This window comes from Motacilla alba, chromosome 2 (assembly GCF_015832195.1).
Source record: "Motacilla alba alba isolate MOTALB_02 chromosome 2, Motacilla_alba_V1.0_pri, whole genome shotgun sequence".
Lineage (NCBI taxonomy): Eukaryota > Metazoa > Chordata > Aves > Passeriformes > Motacillidae > Motacilla > Motacilla alba.
In genome coordinates, this window is record NC_052017.1 from 26867969 (window position 1) to 26882896 (window position 14928).

The window sequence follows — 14928 nt, forward strand, 5'->3', positions numbered from 1 at the left end:
ATGCCTGTTTACAAAAGGATGTAGAGATGCTTCACCAGAATGTCCCCACAGGAAATGCCCTTCATAGCCAGGAGCACTGCCCAAATGAAGGTAAGCAAAATGGCACACTCTCAGCCTCTGCTGAAAAATAAACGAATAGGCAAACAGAGACTAACATATGCACACATACACACCCAAACCCACCTCTACCCCCCTCAAAAAAAATGCAAGTGTTTGTTCCATCTGCCGGGCCATTACCTGCTTTTGGATAGACAGCCAACTTTCCGGTATCAAAAAAAACCCCAAAACCCACCAAACCAAAAACCCAATCAGAAGATTTAGAGATAACATTTTCTGTAGCTAAACTGATAGTGATGCCAAGCTGATCCTGAATGGCTGCTGAAGCTCACTACTGTAGCAGCAGGATAATTTTCTAGGTTTTCTAGATTCTCCAATATTGCAGGTTTTCACATTACTAGAAGGCTAAAACATTTACAAAGCTTATCTAAGTCTCTTGATTTACCTCTCACTTCAGGTCCTTTCATCACACTTGTACTAGAAAATCATACTCTCCTCTAATATTTTTGGATTCTTTTTAAAATAAAGACTACCCTTTCCCATTAATCTAAAAGTCTTTCAAACAGTTGCCAAAGTCCTACCACATTTTCTTTACTGAATATGAAGACTCTATCATCTTCATTAGTATACCACAGATAATTCTCTAAATTTAAATGAGAATTTAAATTTTCTTCTGTTGGATGTTTTTTAACTGCTCACAAAATTTTTGCCTTTATTGAATGGAACACATTTAAATGATCTAAAAATTCCTCTATCCCTCAGCTAGCCTTTAGGTGGGAATTCAAGACCAATACTTCTGTGGTTTTACTGTGGACTCCAGCAGGACAAAATGTAGGTAAGGAGTTGCTTGTGAAAATCCTGAAATGCCTCGAAAACCAGAGTTGTGTGCTCTCAAAATTGTGTTTAAATCTTTTAGGGGTTAGCTTGGAAAGATTACTGGGGAGGTAATAGCTACTGAAACAGGACAAACCTCCATGATATGGTGTATAAATTACACAGCAGAACTGGATATGAAAAGATTTGAGTTTTGGAGAGCACAGAGATTGAATATGAGCAATTATGAAAAACTGCAAAGTGACTTCTTTTGTTCTTTTTCTTCTTGTGTAGGGACAGTGACAGATACAGCTTGACTTGAAGTAAATAGATGTCTTTTAGTGAGATCTTGATTGACCCCTTGTTCTCTACAGAAGGGTTGTTTTTTCTGACATAAAAGTGGCAAGGAAGAAAAGGTTATTTTTCAAAATTTCATTTATTGGATATTTATCAATCGACAAAATATGTTTTGTAAATTTCCAGGTCAACTAGGACTGTAGCAACAGACTTGATTTTACTATAGCATCAGAAAGTATTTTTCTTTTTAAATAGAAAGACTAATTTTTAACAAGAATATGTTTGCTAATGCCTTTCAGAAAAAAGAAGAGACTATTTAAAAGCTGGTCATATTTTAGGGATCTGGCTTTTATTGTTACTCTATCCCAGCATAGAATACTACATTTATTTTTAAAAAAATGACATTAAATGATTTTGTGTTTATATTTATTGTCAGCAATACATCAGTTATGTAAAAATAACCCAGATGAAAATGTAAGACTTGCTACATTTTCACATCATCTGTATTAACTGAATAAAGCTTAGTGACAATATACACAAATTTGCAGTAGTAGTTGTACGTAAACATTTTGTGCATTAAAAAAGAAATGTACATAATTTAAAAAATAAAAATGCATTACAGAATTTACAAATTAACATTAACAAAAAAAAAGTAAACATTCCTCAGACAGCTGCCTCCTCGTTCTACAAAATAAATATTCAAGTAAATTAAGTTAGGCAAAATAAACTTTTAACTCTTAACGATTTACATAAAGGTAAAAAGACAGATTTCCATTTAATTCAAGGTATATTTTACAGTGATTTACACATAGAGTTTTTAAATTGCTCTCTTCAAATTGTAAGATTGGAAAAAAAACTTTATTACATTTTGGCAGGAGGAAGGGGGTTTCAAAATTGATGCTTTATACCAACTATAAATAGGCTTGTGCAGTTGCATCAAAGCTTCAAAAAGGAACTGCTCCAGGACTCAAAGCAGACACAGTAAGCTAGAAACTACAGTTTTAAAAAGAAAAATATAAACCACCACATCAACAGGAAAATACCTACTTTGCTATTTTCTGAATGGTTTATTTGATCACTGGAAACATTACTTTCACAAACTAATAATCTACAGTAGTGGCTGCTTTAGGCACTGGATTTGTAGAAGCACTCTGATTTTTAAAGCAAATTGCTTTTCATTCTACATTGATAATTCACATATTATTTACTTCTGTTTCAATGCTAGAGGGCTTGATCACCTTTGCAACATTTAGATTTACATAAAATTTCAGCTTTCCTTACAGCCTAGTATTTTTTTCTTAATAATGAGGGAAGCCGCTCTGGCTTCAAATTTCCATGCACTCTGTTCATAGAAAAAATAATAATAAAAACGCACTCTAGATTTTAAATGCAGCACTAGTATGATGCAGATGTGCACCAGATATTCACTGATCAGATATAAAATGTAACACATACTAAAACACTTGCATGGATTGCAAAGGCCAAACAGACTTTAAAAAACCCTCCTATCTCTCTGTCCATCCATTTAATGTGGTAAGGAAATGGAGATGTCATACCTTTAAGTTATTAAATGCTTAGATTTAGGGCATAAAATTCTTCAAGGCAAGAACTAGGCAACAGCTCCTGCTAAGACCAGCCAGTGTCATAAAGAAGACTTATCGCCAATGAAAGAAACCCTGTTCCCTCAATGCCCTCTTGGTCCAAAACTATTCGACAGCACAGAATCAGACGTTTTAAAAACCAGAAATGATTATTAAAATTTGTCTCCACGTGTAGTTATTGTTCTTTAATACTTTATAATTTTTCCAAGGGTTTTTTTTTTTGTGTCTGACAAAACAGGAATCAAACAGGTTTTTCTTGTTCTCTACTCAAGAATGATGAAAATTAAAATTATCAAGATTTGTATTTTTGCAATGGACCTTTACAAAGTGACATAAGACTGAATACTCCAGTCCTGAAATACATATATGAACGCACCACTGCAGTGGCAGGTGGCCATGAAACTTCATCAGCTGCAGCTGGATCAAGGTATAAAATGAGAAATTAAACCTGCACCAAGTATTGTTACCATTGTTCCTCTGCTCATCATTCCCATTTGGGGAATACCTACACAGTGGGATGAAGGTAATTTTCTTGATGCAGTAACACCACACTGATAATATGGCAGCTAAGTTAAAGTAGGACCATAATCTCTCTTGAATAACCACAAAATGTTCATTGGTTTCAAGAATTATTCTACGTAGAACAAAGGCGTGTATTTTTAAGAGCTGATATTACCCATTGATGTCCATGAGAGTCTTGTAATTGATTTCAGTGGATCTGGGCCAAAGTTTGCAAAGCTAGTTTTATTCAGTGTGCAAAAACTGGTGCTTCTTGAGTAAATAGAGTGATGAGTAGGCAGAAGTGGTTTAGGTTATAAAAAAGACCTGAGAACCTAATATTGAACTTTATGTAACAACTATTTTTGAGAGGTTGCCTGATAAAGTTTTGTATTGCTTAGCAGTGGCACAGTCACTTGTACGCTCTGGCTGCACACAGAAGCCATTTGAGGAGAATAACCCTTCTCAGGTCATGGAGCACCTCCGTAACAGCCATGTCACATGAGTGGCAAGTCAATGAGCTTCATGTTGAAGCCTAACACTGAAAAGCCATAAGCATGGAAGAGGTTAACAGTGAGTTTTCATACTGCCAGAGTTTTTTAAAAAGTCATGAGTATTACAATGGCAGAACTATTGATCTTATTTTTTACTTGCCAGTACACTCAGGAGTTTAACTGAATAATTAAAAGAGTCTATTGAATGATCCCAATTAGAAAAGACAAAACGTCTCTGAGTATTACACTGCCAGTAACAGTGAAAGAGCTCTCATTAACAGAAGGAAAGAAAAGAAAAACCATTTTATTTTAGTTGAACAATCAGAATACCTTTTTAGACAAGAAGTATGTCACTCAAGATTACAGGGCAACCACTTTTCTTTTTCTTTTCTTTTTTTTCTAACAAAGTTAACAAATATAAAAAATCTAGTCATAAACAGCCTTCAAAGTACAATTAGAAACCAGCAGGACAATCTATACCAGTATAGGTAGATGGGGCAAGAAACTAGACACTTGTATTACTGCCATGGTGTAGAGTACAAATGGCTGCTGTGATGAGGAACGGTGCGTGTACAGCAAATGTCGTAGCTGATTCCATCCCGTCGCAGTCCAAACTGAACACTACTCTCTTCAGGATTCAAGACCTGTCTACTTGACAATCCTTGCACTAGATACATCATTATCCTTTCCGAAAAGAGGCAGTTTCTATGGCAATACTAGTTAAGTGCATATCATGCTGCACTAATATAGTGCAAAAATTTGCCTTACATGTAGCAAAAAATATGCAGGCAACAGTTTGAGTTAGAGAAAGTAGAAACGTATTGTAACATTTTCAGCAGGTATTTTTTCCAGACACCAACCACTAGAAAATAGTGAATCTGACAATGCCTCCTCTCTGGATGTAGACATGAGGCCTTTATAATTTGGAGTGGTAGCAGGACAGAATTTTGCAAGTGAGTCATTGCCCTCTGAAACACAGGTGAACACAAGTTATCATCAACTGGCAAACTGTTGAACTTGCTCAGTGGGTTAATCCCAGTTAAAAGTTAATATTGTACTAAGCACTAAAATGCTCTTCATCACGTATATAATCTGATAGAATAATACATATGGTTCAATCAAGTATATATGTTATGTTTGAATATAAAGAGTCATAGCTTGGTACAAACTCCTCATGCGTACTGATTATACTTGGTTAATGATGCAGGGGCTTCCAAGTGTTAATACTATGTCAGATACAGTATTCTGGAGGCAGAAGTGGTGCTCAGTTCTAAGACTGAGGAAACACCACAAATCTCCAACTGCAGTGTCTATTAATGTGATTCTGCCTGATTTCTCGGTGCTGATGGTCTAAAGTAAAGCAATAATACCTTGAATATCAGTAGGCATTGTGAAATCCATCCTTCTTTATCAATGGTGCAGTTACAAAAAAGAAAAATTCAAAACACTTAATCCACTCCATAGAAAATCCCTGTGGCTTTGGACACCTTCTGATTTCATTCCTATAGTTTAAACTCCATTTGTCTCCATGAGAAGTCGTAGTTTACATGTCTGCGTCTCCATCATAAGCCAAGGTTAAAGGTTTCAGTCGGTTGTTCTGCCTTCTCTGGGGCTTCTTTGGCTTTTTGCTAAAACAGTAAGATAATTTATTTAAGGTAAATATAACAAGCAACTAATAACATACAAAAATGTATTTCAGTCTTAAATGAAAGAAAAGCATGCTGATAATGCATTCAGTTGTTTGTTTATAAAATCTATAACCCTAAAACCTTTACTGGGATCACTAATTATCCCTTTATCAACCCAAAGCAATATCTAATTCAAAGCTCAGTTAATCAGAAACAAGCTGTTATGGTGCTAATGTGACTTGATGAAATCCTTGGCAGGTACTCTTGCAACATCATCCAGTTTTCAGAAGAATTCAGAGCCTGCCATGCAATATTTGGTCATGTATCAAAGCTCAATCAGGTTCTTTTAAATTATGTGACTCAAATATTAAACTGCTCTTGACACATCAAGGGTTTCCACAGGAAAGACCCATCTTTTGATTGGTTTTATCTCATTATACTTGCTGGAATACCTACAATTAATTCTAGATGTTATAATCAAACCAGTCATTAATAGCAGAGGTATGGCTGTTTGACATAATATGCCTTGTCTAACCTTGAATTCGATTTTAATCCAGCAGTATTTCCAATCCATTTGATAAAGTTTTAAAAAATTACCAGGCCAAAGGAATACAAATGTTTATCCATGCTTTAGTAGTAATCTTCTTTTAGAGCGTAATGTAAGCATTTCTCTAAATCAGGCCTGTACATCCTCAGTCTTGGCAAAAATCTTATTTCAGCTGTGTCACTTAGGCTGCTCAAATCTGAATCTTTTATATGAAACTTTTTGTTATAATCACTTGCAGTAGCCACAGGTTCCAGTCCAAACAATCTGCAGTTGTTGAATGCTAATGGATTTCCTTTTCCTCAAGCTCCACCCCCCACAACCCGACCAACTAACCAAATTGTAGACCGCGAAGAAAACATAAACAAGCAAACAAATCCCAACAACAACCAAAAAACAAAACAAAACAAAAAACCCACAAAAAACAAACAATCAAACAAAAAGCAACCAAAAGAACCCAAATTAGTTTTTATATTACCTAGACAGAAGTGAGGTTTTGGGCAAAGTTTACTGAATGGCAAACATACCCAGAAGTCCCCCAAACACCTACTAATGCAGTAAGGCCAATAGCTGATGTATATGACCACACTTCCCTCACCTTTCACCTGTACTGTCATCTGGATCAAAAATTCCAAACAGGACCTAGAAAACTCCTGGGAGCACCTTCTCAAAGGTGATTTGTTCAAAAAAGTATTATTTAAAGTATTAAAAAGATGAGAAAGTTTTCCGATTTTTTCTGGTTCTGTATCTCTATATCTTGTCAAGTGTAAAATATGTTTTGCCTGGTTACTCAATTTCCTTGTTGCTATTTCTCTCAGCATTTTTTGATACAGACACAATAAAATTATTCTGGACATTGTATATAACAACCAAGATAAACTGAGCAAAAATGAACTGTACACTAAGCTACCCCATATTTGTAAGCTCTTATACCCTCAGAAGAGCATGTGGTGATCCATCTAGAATAAAACCAGAATCTGCTAACCTGGGTCTGGACAAAAGCACAAGGCAAATTAAACACTGCAGTTCATAGAAGTATCTGCAGTTTCTACAGCAGCAGATGCAAACATTTTCATTACAGTCTGTGAGGGGACTGTTTTCTTATAAATAATTAAAGAACTCACCAGGCTAGATAGATCATAGAAACAATAAAGATGAGTAAAACAAATGCACCAGCAGCTACACCATAAACCCAGGTCTTCAGCCTCCCATCTAAAAGGAATGAATGTTAGTCAGTAGTGTTTGAGTTAGTCTAGTAGAATTATTAGTTCTGATATAGCATAGAAATACTTTAATAATCCAAAATAAATGTCTTCACTAGCAATTACAGTTTAATCAGAGTAAATATTGTTAAACAACTGAGCAATGACTTCTCTGTGCTCTGCTTTTCAGTTGGAGTCAGGATAATTCAAATGGAACTGAGATCTGGGGCAGAGGCAGCAGGTCAGAGACCCAGAAACTCAGCTTTGGGTCTCCCTGGTAGTGAGCAATCCCTCAGTGTGATCACAGGGCAGTGCATCAGCCAGGGACTCATTTAGCATTACTTTCTATTCTAGCTCTGGTAAGGCAATCTGCGTGTTATTTTAATTCTTGTTCTTATTTACTCGTATGTTTTTAAAAGCCCTTAGCATGCTGTATGTCATCCATCCCTTAGCTGCACATACACAACTTTTACTACTGCATCAAGTAGCACAATTTTAAAATTGCTTTCCCTACTAAATGCAAGTTTTGCTGTTATAAATGACTTCTCCTCACAAAATGGAAATACACAAAAAACCCCCAGCCCATGCTCCTAAATAAAACAACAGTCTGTTGATAAGGACTGTATTTATGTGCAGCCTGTGCAGTTTGTATTTTGGACATGATGTCCCTGGAGGTCTGGGCATACATACCACTCTCCTTGCCTCAGATGCACCCATGTCTATAAGGAAAATGATGTGGCTTTGTCTGTGGGATTTTGCTCTGCCCCCAGATGATCATGTCACAACCAAATGAGTGCATGCTTTTTGACTCACTAGTTTTATCCAACTCATTTTTCAAATTTCTAAACAGCTTTTTACAAACATTGTTTTCCAGGGGATTAGCTAGCCTCGTTGTATCTCCTTGACAATAAAAAAATCACCATTATAAAATTGAAGGATTTAATTTTCAAGTGGTATAAGTTTTATTGTAAAGTTGTGTGTATCTTCAATGTAAGCTAAAATTTTTCTGACCAACACTTAGTGCTTCTTGTTAGCTCTGCAGGACCAAAAGACACTATCAATGCAGTTTTTATTTCCACAATAAAATTAACAGAAGTTAGACTAAGATTGCTGTCATGTGGACACGTTTTTCAAGACTAATCAATATCAGAACATTTTACCTTCATTACCTTAATCAACCCAATGAAGCATTGTAACTGATAATAACTGACATAACTGAAATAACTGATCCATTAAAAATTAATGGAACAGTAGATTTGACCTGACATAGCCTATGATACGATAATATCAATGAGAAGAATTCAGATTTTAGTACTGCTAAATAGGTTAGTTTCTTCTCTCCTTGGCTTATTTCCATTGGTAAATGTAAGAGGCTTAGGTTTTTTCAGGTTGGTTTTCTTTAGTAACCTCTCCTTGAAAAAAAGGCTGGCAATATCTTGTATACAGATTTATTTGTTTTTGTCAAAGCAAGGAACTCTGTTAATGAGGTCATTCCTATTATGCAACTATTGACCTCTGACTCAGGCTTTCTGAATTATCTCTGGACAGATTATTTCTAAGTATGCAAGGGAATTGGCATCTTAGATTCATCTTTTTGTGGCAATACCTCAGCCCAGACAACTGAAGAGGACAGTTTTAATACCTTCCTTTCTGGAACTGCAATGTAATTTGTGGAAGAAAATGAAAGACCTATTTAAGATCTAGACTCAGAAATTGTGAGGAAAAAAAACATAATCATGCCAGAGTAAACCCAAACCTTTCCAATAGATATCCAATCCTGAAATAAAACACTTAAGCTTAAATCTCATCAGAACTGGAAAATGTTCACTTTCTCTTGCATTTGCTCGTATCTTTACTGCATAAATTATTCATTCCATTGAGTATGTTTAAGATTATCTGAATTGAGCTATGTCTCCTTCCCATCTCAAATTACATAAAATTAGTGAGTTTTCATGGAGTTTCTCAAATGTACCTTGCTCCAAAACCCTCCCTGAGCTCACATGAGTGTCCATATTCCTAAACTGTTGAAGGTGACTGTCTGATATTTGCTTATTGCTATCACTCTGTGTGCTACAACACACCCTCTGGCATTTTCAGGAGGGATTAGCTAAAATGAGTAAATAATATTTGGTAAGATGCTGTTTTTTAAAAGAGGACCAGAAAAGTTTAATTTTCTATTTTTTATTGTTGATCAAAGTACTTGGAGCAAAGACCATTTTATTGCAGGCATCAAATATAATATCAAAGTACAAATAATAGTAAATACTAGTAGGAATAATGGGATCTAATATAAGTATTTCTAATTTCTAACCCAAACATTATTTATCTGCATATTAGAAATATTTTTATAAATCTCAACTTGAAATACCTTATGGATTATGCATGTAAAGATATTACTTTCAATTCTGTAATTAAAAACATCAAAAAACCCTTTAAAAATAAATGACCACACTAATACACAAGTATATTAGTATACTTAGCCCTATGTGACTTAAGAGACACTTAAGATGATAACCAATTGCTCTCTTTCAATAATTAATAATATTTTGGACAAGCAACGTATCTCTTATGTGAAAGTATTTTGTTAATTAATTTTTTTTATCCAAATATTTAGTAAGACTAAAAATATTTACTGACATCTGATTATATGATGGACTTTATGGAGTATTTTTTATGAAATAACTTATATTTTACATCACTCTTGGATGTAAGTCTTTGCTCAGCTCTAAAGAACATGGTCCATCACAAAAGCAAATATAGCTCATAGAGACTTAGAGCAGGCCCATGCTAAATATGAATAATATAGTTAGCATTTGACTAACATGAATTAGTATGAATATGGATATGTCAGAAAAGTATTAGCACACCTATACCAATTATTTTCCTACAATTTTTGCTATGTCTGCAAATTTTAAGAAGACTTTACTATTTGCAGTCTTCAGTGCTATCCTTTCATTCCTCTGTCAACAGAATTATTGGTTGAGACACCATGATTTAATACACTGGCTTGCACCTTTGCAGGAAACTCCTTTCCACAGTCACATTTCAAATAGCTTCTGTGAATTTTAACAGGTAGACTGGCTAAAAGGAAATCTCCAGTATAAGATTTCAAAAGATATAGTGATGGAGTAGTGAGAGGGCTAGGTGTTTACTTATGTCTCTTCCTTTGTTTTCAGTGAGAGTACATGCCTGCCTTCTTAAATGAACAGTCAAGGGTTTTTCTGGTCTTCCTAGATATACAAAAAAAAAAAAAAAGCCAGATCCTGCAGCGGTACTTAGCGCTAAGAACTGCTCATTGCATGACTTCACCTGGCCCAAAAGGCTGCAGAAACCAGGTCCTTCCTCGTCCTGTCTGGTTACTGGAAGGCTGGGTAGGGTTCACAGCTCGACTGGTTTTCACATCTCCCTTTTTGTCCTCCATGGTGGGGATCACCACCACTGGGATGAGAGTGCACTGCTCGAGTGTGCCATCGGAGGACATCACTTCAGTGTATCCGTCTTCACAACTGCATGTCCTAGTCTGTAGGGAACAAGTGTTTTACAACGTGTAGCAGAAAAACAAGGTTTTCTGTGAGCTATAAAGCATAACAACATGGATGACTGGAAGACAAGAGTGTTTTTGATGAGTGCTAGCCAGGAGAGTACCTCTTTATATATTTTTATGCAATTTCATACCATATCAACTATTTAATATTTAATTGAAAGGTAGAAAATTGTGCAAGGTGGGTTTTAACAAATTTGTGACTTGTAAAATCACTCAAAATACTTTTTTGGCGTAATCTTTGTAATCAAGAGATGTGTGGGAAGCCCTCGTGGGGGTGTTCTATGCTCCAATGCAGTAGCACATACCTCACTGCAGTAAGCGTGGGGTTGGCTGCACGGTGGGTTACATGACCTGTCAGCATCTGGTTGGCGCATCACTAAACAGCCCCCTGTAGGACAGAAAATCATATTTTCACATGGTAATACCTCACCACTGGTGAAATTACCTGCTGCACTATATCATGGATGACAATCTTTTTGCTAATTTGAATGTAAGAGTCCTTTTTTGCAGGGTGAAGCATAATTGGAATCAAGTGTTTTCTTATACGTAGAGTAAGGATACAGCAAATGTATTTAATTCCATGTGCATTTCAGAGAACTAATAGTTGGCAATGGAGTCTTTTCTTTTCCCCTTTTTTCCTTTGGGAAAAAAACAATTTAAAGGCTTTGCTGTACTCAAGGGAACAGATTTGGTTCTCTAGGGCCCTCCTTATGACTTACATATTGAAACTGTGGCCACAGTAGAAATAAAAACATATTTTTTCTTTTTATCTTTTCCTGTTGAACTGAAAACAAGTTGCTCATCCTGTTTATGAAAGGATACCTCTTTTCTGCTGCTACTGGGTCACTTTTACACATGCCTTTATGAATCAAGGCTTCATGTTATTCTGAGATTTCATGAAGGAAAGCAGATTTATCAGTAAAGCATGTACTGAATATTACAATACTGATGATATTGTGGGTGTAAGTCTTTTCCCTTTTTATACAGACCTAGTTTTCATTTCTACAGCTTTATATATAGCACAGTTATTGTTATGGACCAGTACACACAACCAGGATTTCACTATCACTTCAGCCAGAATTACTTTAAAATACATTTAGAATCACTTTCAATTTACCTGTGTTTCCTTTTAACTTATAGAAGAGGGATATGCATCACATTGTTTAAAATTTATACTGTTACAGGACAACTTATCGTGCATCTCCCAAATTAATACCATTTTTATATAGGTGTGATATGATGAAATCCTGATAGCTGATGTTGGTCACAACCGTAGCAGATGCAGTTAGTTGTGGTTATGCAGATCCAAGTGTTAACGGGATGGCTGGTGAAGAACAAAGAAAACCCTGCTGGTTGCCATAAGTTTTCCCCACCCCCAGAAAAGAAAATCATACATCCTAGCATACAAATCACATGCCTGTGGGAATCTATGTAATAAAATATCAGTCATCCAAGGAAGCAGAAGGAAAGAGTTGCCTCATCGCCCATGGGAAATAACACCTTCAAGTAAAAAAGAACTATTCAGCACAGTGATTTTATGCAAGTGAGTAAATAGAAAAAGACCTTAAAATACCAACGGAACTCACAATAGTTATTTAATAATTTCTGAATTAAAATACTCTATGTTGAGTCCAAATATGCAAGAATAAGGCTGACAAGACACAGTAATCAAAGATACAGGTTGCTTCTGAATCAAAATAGGTAATCTCAATTTAAATCAATCATATATGTGAGTCTATCACATCAATGAGCTCATAAATACTGTAGTTTATACAAAACACTTTCAGAAAATGTAAAAATGCAAATTAAAATCTGGTTCACTACTTTATATTTAATGTAGAGAAATTCCCTCCACCTTATATAATAGTACAATAGAAGTACTGTGTTTGAAAACTGTCATAAAATCCATGAAAACTATAGTTTTGCATTTAACAGGAACATATGAAAAATATCGTTTTATGTTGCATGGAGCCCAGTGATTGCATGTTCTGGAATATTCCATTATTCTTCCTTTCAAATTAGAAAGTTATCACAGCTTAAAGCCACATACAAACAAACTTTGAAAAAAAAGTGATACAATATAGGTCTGAGGTTTGTCTGCCTTGGAAGTCCCATTATGAAAAATATGCCAATAACACAGAGTCATACTTTTGTCTTTCCTAAAATTTATCACAAGGCTGTATTCAATCACATCAGAATAAATAATTATTTTCATTTGACTGACTGTGATTTATGAATATATTCTGATTTTAACATCTCAGAGCCATAATCTCCAAGATGCTATTTACTTCAAATCCTATAGGATCTTTCATAGATAATATCCTATATTAATCTCATTAAGATTTCTCTCTTTACGTACCATAGAAGCATCTTAGCTAAGCAGGAAGCAATCAAGGTTCATGAATAATGCCCTGTTGCCATTCTTGTGAACAAGATGTGTTTTAATAGTCTATATCACAAGGTAAGATTTGCAAGAGACTTTGAGCTATTATTTCAATACCTTGTAAAAATAACACAAATATTTTATTTCTACTGTTACAACAGACAGTAGCGGTGGACTCCATCATGAATGAGTATTGTGGTGGCAATACATAATAACAGCCCCTCTGCTGTGACTGACCTGACAGCAGCTGGCATTGAGGATATGTTTACAGTCTCTGGGATTCTTTTACTATCACTTGGTTGACACAAAAAATATTAAAATTAATGCATAACTCTTAGCTTAAATGAATCCTTATTGCCAATATAGAAATCCATATAAATAGATTCATATGAAGGTTTTCTTCTGAGACCTCAGTTGCTCCTAATTCATGGTTTTTTTGCTTTGGCTTGCCCCAAAATCACAACATCCCATGGAAGTCCATTATCTATCCTGATACAGATTTATGGCATTAAAGTAAAGAAATAAACTCATATTAGCACATTTATTAAAAATTTATATTTTGTAACTTTAAGGAGATATATCATATATGAATGATATTATCAAGCTGTGCAACTTTCTCTGCCTTTGTATGAAATGACCTGTAATACATAAAAATTTTATTTGTTGTAAGGTCTGAAATTTGAAACCCTACATTTAGAAGTATAAAGATGCTTATGGTAAAAAAAACCCCAAACATATACAATGTAAAACATTTTAGGTCCACTACAAAAGATAATATTTATATTTAAGCATTACATGCTGCATGATTCTAGAAAATAAACAACATCTTTAATATGCAAAAAGATGATTTTGATTCATACCCCAGGAAGGGTGGGGTTGTTTTTTTTCTGTTTGTTGGGAAAACATTTTCCACCTGTTTTCCAGGCTTTTTTTTGTGTATATAAAATGAGTAATTACCTGTGACGTTTAAACCATCTGACCTTTGGCACCACACGGTCCTAGAGGATCCCTTCCATGGGCTAGCCATCCACTTGTACTCATAGCACTGCCCATCTGCACAGAGAACATCCGCATTTCAAGACATTTAATGACAGGGTTTTAGACTACCACAGGCAGCAGCCACACTCATCAGCTGACCAAACTCATTTTGTGGCCACACTCATTAAGATTAATGGCTTGTACAGCTGTTAAGTGTGCCCCTTTCTACTTCATCCAGCACTGAACCACACACGTGGAGCTCCCAGGGTCTCCTGCACTTACTGGACACGTAAAGAATAAACCAGATGTGTCTGAGACACTAACTAGCAAGCCTAATGCAGTAAATGGGTACAAGACATGTTTCCAATAATGGTTTCCATAATGGTTGTGGCCCATCTGTTGTACAAAACTCATTTAGGGGTCAGGTTCCTTTCCTGGTAACACTGAGCTTCAGCCAGTGCTCCAGTGTTTGGTGAAGCGGCTAGGGCTGCATCTGGCTTCATGTCTCAGCTCTTCTGTGCACATCTCATATGGTCTCATATGGGATGAATCATGGTGTCCTTCTGCACCCTAGCTCACTATCATAAATATAAAATTCCTTTTTGTACAGGAAACTACTTTTCTTCTTTCTACTACTACTACTACTACTACTACTACTACTACTACTACTACTACTACTACTACTACTACTACTACTTTTCTTCTTTGTCTGCTAGCAGTGGTAAGCATGGCTGAGACATTTTAATGATATTGTCATGCAATTAACAATTCAAAGGGTAGAAAGAAATCTAAATCTGGTTATGAATCAAAACTCAGAGATTTCTTTTGTTAATGTTACTAAGCGTATAGGGAAACTCTTTGTCCCATATAAAAAGAAATGTTATTATTA

General features: G+C 35.5%; 1 protein-coding gene across 13 annotated transcripts in view; it reads right to left on the reverse strand.

The window, feature by feature from the left end:
* Positions 1-1287: 1287 nt before the first annotated feature.
* THSD7A (thrombospondin type 1 domain containing 7A) overlaps positions 1288-14928 on the reverse strand; it is a 267555-nt gene continuing 253914 nt past the window's right edge. For 10 of the 13 annotated variants that reach the window (XM_038128932.1, XM_038128935.1, XM_038128929.1 and 7 more), the window contains 5 exons: positions 14019-14114; positions 10984-11066; positions 10444-10654; positions 7057-7144; positions 1288-5388 (listed from right to left, as the gene is read on the reverse strand). In XM_038128932.1, coding sequence (XP_037984860.1) covers positions 5304-5388; positions 7057-7144; positions 10444-10654; positions 10984-11066; positions 14019-14114 — 563 coding nt within the window. In that variant the 3' untranslated portion in view covers positions 1288-5303. Of the gene's footprint in view, positions 5389-7056; positions 7145-10443; positions 10655-10983; positions 11067-11117; positions 12179-14018; positions 14115-14928 lie in introns of those variants that run through there. The other 3 variants (XM_038128940.1, XM_038128941.1, XM_038128942.1) reach the window with 3 other exon arrangements.